Source organism: Quercus lobata, chromosome 6 (genome assembly GCF_001633185.2).
Source record: "Quercus lobata isolate SW786 chromosome 6, ValleyOak3.0 Primary Assembly, whole genome shotgun sequence".
In the NCBI taxonomy this organism is placed as follows: Eukaryota; Viridiplantae; Streptophyta; class Magnoliopsida; order Fagales; family Fagaceae; genus Quercus; species Quercus lobata.
The window spans coordinates 17,682,942-17,689,109 of record NC_044909.1 but is presented as its reverse complement, the minus strand read 5'-3'; the positions used below and the strand labels follow the sequence as shown (position 1 = coordinate 17,689,109).

At 33.8% G+C, this 6,168-nt stretch overlaps 1 protein-coding gene across 1 annotated transcript; it reads right to left on the bottom strand.

Moving 5' to 3' along the window:
- Nucleotides 1-691: 691 nt before the first annotated feature.
- On the bottom strand, nt 692-5,590 carry LOC115994484 (probable inorganic phosphate transporter 1-3). Its single transcript, XM_031118651.1, has 2 exons — nt 5,312-5,590; nt 692-2,620 (listed from the first exon to the last, which is right to left on the bottom strand). The coding sequence occupies exon 2, from the start codon at nt 2,564-2,566 to the stop codon at nt 941-943; it is 1,626 nt and encodes a 541-aa protein (XP_030974511.1). The 5' UTR covers nt 2,567-2,620; nt 5,312-5,590; the 3' UTR covers nt 692-940.
- Nucleotides 5,591-6,168: the final 578 nt, after the last annotated feature.

The window sequence follows — 6,168 nt, the reverse complement described above, 5'->3', positions numbered from 1 at the left end:
AGAGACCTCTTCTTAATTTTCACGAGATTGCCTTTCCCATAAGCCTACTTAGTAGAACTAGGGGTGTGTGCCTAACCTACTAAATTGACTCAACCCAATCCAACCCGATACATTGAGTTGATTTTTGTGGGTTGGGTTCAAGATGATAGATTTTTCAATTCATTTGACGCAACCCAACACACCATATATATAAGTTTATTCCATTACCATTAGTTTGATTGATTTGATATATTTAAGAATTATTTTTGATGAATTTGGAAACTTGGAATATAATTAAAGAATATTATGTAAATTGAAATAATTTATTAAAAAAGTAATTAACTAATAAATGAGAGTCCAATATTTTACAAGGCATGAAACATATATTCACCTTGTCATAATTTTTTTTAAAATATGTAAGCATAACCTACTAATCCAACCTAATTGAATCTAATTCACATGGCTGGATTGAGTTGGTTTCTACATATGTGATGGGTTAATTTGAAAATTTCCCAACCTATCCAACTCGGATTGGGTTGGGTTTAAAAACCCTTCAACCTATCCAACTCTAACTCATGCACACCCTAAGTAGAACTTAGATAATGTTTTGTGTTGACTAAATTCGCCGTACTCTTAGCGACAAATTACCATATATGTTTCCAAAAGAAAAAAAAAAGTTTCTTCAAATTAAATAATTTAGAACAAATAGATATTCAATGATCTTTCAAAACAAAAGTTGAGGCCTAGGCCGAAAAATCACTACACAGTACATGCATTTCAAAGGAAAAACAAATGCAAACACACCGGTACGGATAACGCTTTTGAATTAAAGCAGTACAAAGCAAATATCTACAGCATTATTGCATATGGATCATATATAAGCTTATAAATTTGAAAACCACAAATCAAAGCTACCCTTCATGTAAATCTGAGATGAATTCTTTCAGTAATCAAAACCAAATCAAACTGGAGCAGTCCTAGTCCTACTAGTGCCAGTCTCTGTCTCACCCCCTTCACCGTCGTCCTCACCAGTAATCTCCTCCAATGATTTTCCCTTAGGTTCTGGCACCAAAAAGGTAAACAACATTCCCAAGAAGTTAATACAGCCAAGCGCAATAAGCGAATTCTTCACCCCGATACCAGTAGGGTACCCAGCGTCTACTTTGGCAGGGTCTTGGCTTTGTGCAGCATACAAGAATCCAAAGGCGCCAACTATAGCTCCTGCCTTACCACATGCGGCTGATATTCCATGACATGTAGACCTTAGTCTTGCAGGGAAAATTTCTGCTGGCACAATAAACGTCGTAGCGTTTGGTCCGAAGTTGGCGAAGAAAAATGTGAAGGAGTACATTACCACGAAGCCGAGATGGTTGGGTTTTAGAGTCCAATGATGGTAAGGGATACCAATCGCAAACATAAACACAGTCATGAAAAAGAAACCCATCAATTGGATTGTGAACCGTCCAAGATGATCAATAAATGCCACTGTGAACCAATATCCAGGCACGGTACTGCACAATGCTATAAGTGTTTGTGCCTTTGCAATCTTGAAAACCTCGTCAAGTGCGCTCATTGACCCTGCTGATGGAATCCATCCAATAGCGGAGAAGATATCCTTTTGGAAAAGATTTTGGCTGTAGAATGCAATGTCCAGCAAGAACCAAGTAGCAGTTGTTCCAAGCAAGTGACGCCCGTGGCGTTTGGCGAATTCCTTGGAGAATAAACCAAAGGAATTTGATGGCTCCTGAGCCATCCTCTCCACCTTCTCCTCTTCAGCATCAAGAGTAACTTGTAGCACCATAGACATGTCTGCAGCAGCCTGTTTTGCGTTCTTGGCAACAAGAGCAGTGTAACGAGCTGTCTCGGGCATTTTCATACGCCAGTAGTATGTGAGAGCTGCTGGGACAGCCCCAAACATGACAATTATGCGCCATACATAATCAGATTGTTCAGGCAAGGAGAGGTCCGGATTTTCGTTGAATGATGGTGAGTCGTATTTGTTTCTGAACGCGCTTGAAACTATTAAAGCAACAATCCCACCGCCCAAAATTCCAAATCCCTGCATGGCAAACACTGCAGCAATAAACGCCCCACGAGTCTTTTTGTTCGCATATTCTGACATAATTGTAGCGGAAAGAGGATAATCACCACCAATGCCAAATCCAAGCCAAAACCGGAAGAAACACAAAGTGGCTATGACACCTTCTCGTTTCTTTCCAAAGGAGAGCCCAGAGCCAATGGAACAGACTACCATGAGAATAAGGGTTATACCATACACTTTCTTTCTTCCCAATTTGTCACCAAGCCAACCGAAGAAAAGCTGACCAGCAAGAGTGCCACAAAGAGCGACACCGTTAACAGCATCAGCCACATTAGGAGGCAATGAACCAGGCTTACCTGTCACATTAGGAATAGCTGGTGCTGTGTAGTATATGCGGCCGAGTAACTTCGTGACAAGGGAGACGCAAAACAAGTCGTATGCATCTGTGAAAAACCCCATTCCAGCAATCACAATTGCGGTGAAATGGTACCATTGTGTCTTGGCCACATCGAGTGCATTAAGCACTCCCAATTGGTTTTTAGCCATGGCGGCAGGATCTTGTTACTTTTTATATTTTACAGGTCTTCGTCCAACAATTTCCTGCACACACACACAAAAAAAAATGTTGATGGTATGAGAATTTTACCTTTTTTGTTTCTGTTTGTACGGACGAAGATAACGATGACATGAAAAGAATATTGAATTATTGACTTATTATAATAAAATAAAAAATAATATTGAATTATTGACTTATTATAATAAAATAAAAAATAATATTGAATTATTGGACATACTATTGTCTGTCAGCGAGGAATAGACAGAGAGTGCAACAAACAACCAAATAACAAAAAATTCCACGAAAGGTACATAAATTCATATAAAAATAAAAAATTAATTATCATTTTGACTTTTCCAATGAGATTTTTTTTTTTCTTCCTTGGAACAAACTTCCAAGTGGTAAATTAAATATATATATTTGTCTAAGGTGACTATGCTACCTAACAGACAAAAGAATACTATTTTTTGGTTCCATACATTTATTGTGATTTGTGAGATCTAGGCTGGGTTAATGTACCCAAAACATAACATATCATCTCTGTCCTAATTATTATCAAATAAACTAGCTAGTGTTCATAATATTTCTTTTGTTCTTGCTGAACTACAACTTTTTATTGAACTAACGATTATACTCCTCACACTTTTGATATTCAATTATAATTTTCAATTATGACATCCTAGATTGAAACAACATTAAAAAGAATTTACATTTAATGAATAATAAGTCTTCCTCCAACAGTTTCTGCATGGTAAAATGCTAATGGTATGACTAGTCTATGAGAACTATTTTATGTTTTTTCCCTTCAATTTCTACTTTTATATCTACGCACCCAGACAATGAGGACAAAAAACAGCATGTTCATTTAGTGGACCAATCAGCCCAACTTAAACTATTGTTTGTCCGCAAGGAATAGATAACGACGTCCTTACTATTTTATTCCGCCATCGATAAACAAAAAAGAAACGACTAAAATTACTTTTAAATCAACTCAGTAAAATTTATAATCTCTAATATTATCTTAACATAAATTCCTTAAAAGGTATTAAAAAATCAAATAAAAATAAAAAAACTAATTAATGAATTTCCTAAAACACATGTACGTTAAGGAACCATTAATACTCAAATATAGATATAATATACATTTTTTGAAAAAGACAATACACATGCCAATAATTTATTGATTTGTAGGCACAAATTTATTGTGATTGTGTGTGCGGTTGATATGTATGTGTACCATTTTACTTGATTTTTTTTTTTTGAAAATTTTATATAAACATCAATTTTTTATGAGAAAAATATATAAACATCATTTAATTGAGTATTAGATGCAGGAAAATTTTAAAAAATAAAAAATAAATATCATTTGGACTTTTAAAATTGAGATTTTTTAATTATAAAAAAAAAGATATATATTTTTTTCTTTACAACAAAAGCCTGGGGGAGAAATTGTATTAGTTTTTTTTTTTTTTTTTTTTTTTTTTTTTTTGGGGGGGGGAGGGGGAAGCTAATTAATTATGCTAATATAAGGATGGAATGGATGGACCGACTAATCCTAATACTGTAATTCTCAAGTAATTAGCTTTCAGAAAATTTCTTTTCATTTTGCTTTACTATAACCATTTTACACTACTAACAATTATATTTTCACTCTTCTATAATTTAATTTTCATTTAGAAAAAAAATTCTAGCCATCATTTGTTTTTAAAATTATGGCATCCCAGATTAAAACAACTTAAAAATAAAAAAAATAAAAAAAACAAAGTTGCAGACATAGGGGGTGATAGGTGGTAATTTTTAGGAGTTGAGTGTCTTAAAAGTAGCGTTCAATGCGTTGAAGTGTTGGACCACTAGACCAATCCTGTGGCTACCGTGTAAGGCCAAGTTGCAAGAACAGCTTGTCAAATTGGATAGCTTAACAAATAATTCGTGGACTAGGAGACTTGTACCTAATTGTGGACCTACAGTACAGGAGACTTGAACTCTAGGTCGTCCAATAAAACAACTGGTTATATATATATATATATATATAAGGTATTTTTTTAATAGAATATATACTAAATTTTTTTTTAGATAACTTCAACTTATTGGGTCCGCCTAGATCTTTTATAAAGAATAAACAGATAAGAAAAACAAAATTTCTTAATTATATTTTTATTTTGGTAGCCCATGCCATAGTTCAACTCATTGTCAACGTTAATTACGAAAACTCTAGCAAAGTTGTTAGCCAATAATGACAGGAAACATTGAAACACGAACAAGAAATAGTGTGTAAACCAAAAGGATTAGAAACAAAAGAGATGGCACATGTGTGTGTTAAACTTAAATGTAAGCCTCTGTTCCTTCACAAGGATTTCAGTAGCTTAGCCCTTGGCAAGTATATATAATGACTATATCCTATTTGGCCAAAGAATAAAATGATCAAATTATGTAGTCTATGTAGATGAATGAACAAAAGGGGAAGTCTATTAGTAATATTTGATATATTTTTTTTAATTAAAAAATATATATAAAAAAGCTAGTTAGATAAAGGGATAAATGGATGGGTATGGCTCTCCATCTTCAAAAAAAAGAAGGGTGCCCTACAACATGGTGATGATAACCTTTATACAAAAAGTAGTACTACTGTGATATCTTATAAAAATGGTTCTGGTATCCAATGAAACCAGTTCCAAAAAGCAAGGAATTCTCATAGAGTTTTCATGACAGTATAAGGCAGAGAGAGAGAGACTAACCTTCTTGAATTCAAAGGCGAGGAGAGCAGAGAGAGAAATCGATGGAGTTGGTGTTGTGTTGGGGATGAAGAATAATGAGGAGAAAGGGCGGCTATATAGAAATCTCTGAAATCAACGCCAGCATCTAACGGCATATACCAGCTTATCCAATTTATTAGTCAACGATTTCAAAGTCACAGGTTCGCTTTTCTTTCTCAACATAATTTACATCACTTTTCGGAGCAAGTTCCTCGTTAGAGTAGACTGTAGACTTTTGAAGAAGTGAGGTGCATTCATTTATATCACTTTAAAATGATTATTATTAAGATATATCATTATATCCTTCTCAAAAAATTAAAATAAAATTATATCTATCCGTGTGAGTGAACTGTTAAGAGGAGAAGACTTCCGTACCCTTCTAGGTTGTGATCTACCCATGTACAAGGCTACCCCAAATTTTTTTAATATAGAATCAACATCAATTATTAAGTTGATTATGAAAGGTTACGAAAAGTAAAAAAAATTCATATGATGATTGTGATGAACCATCCACATCCCTTTATCATTATTTGAATAGAAATAATACACGCATAAATATTTTTCTTAATGAAAATACAGATAAATAAATTTAGTTCTCATAAAATTATGTGGCCACATATATAAGATGCAAGAAAAGTGGATTTATACATTCATATCTTTATTTTCAAAACCATTTTTGATAAATTTATTTAAGGATAGTTTTTAAAAGGCGAAAATATACTTTTGGTCCTTACATTTTGGGTCAATTCTCATTTTGGTCCCTAAATTAATTTTGCTACTAATATAGTCCCTAAAAAAAGAAAATTGATTCTATTTTAGTCCCTACCATCAACCCACTA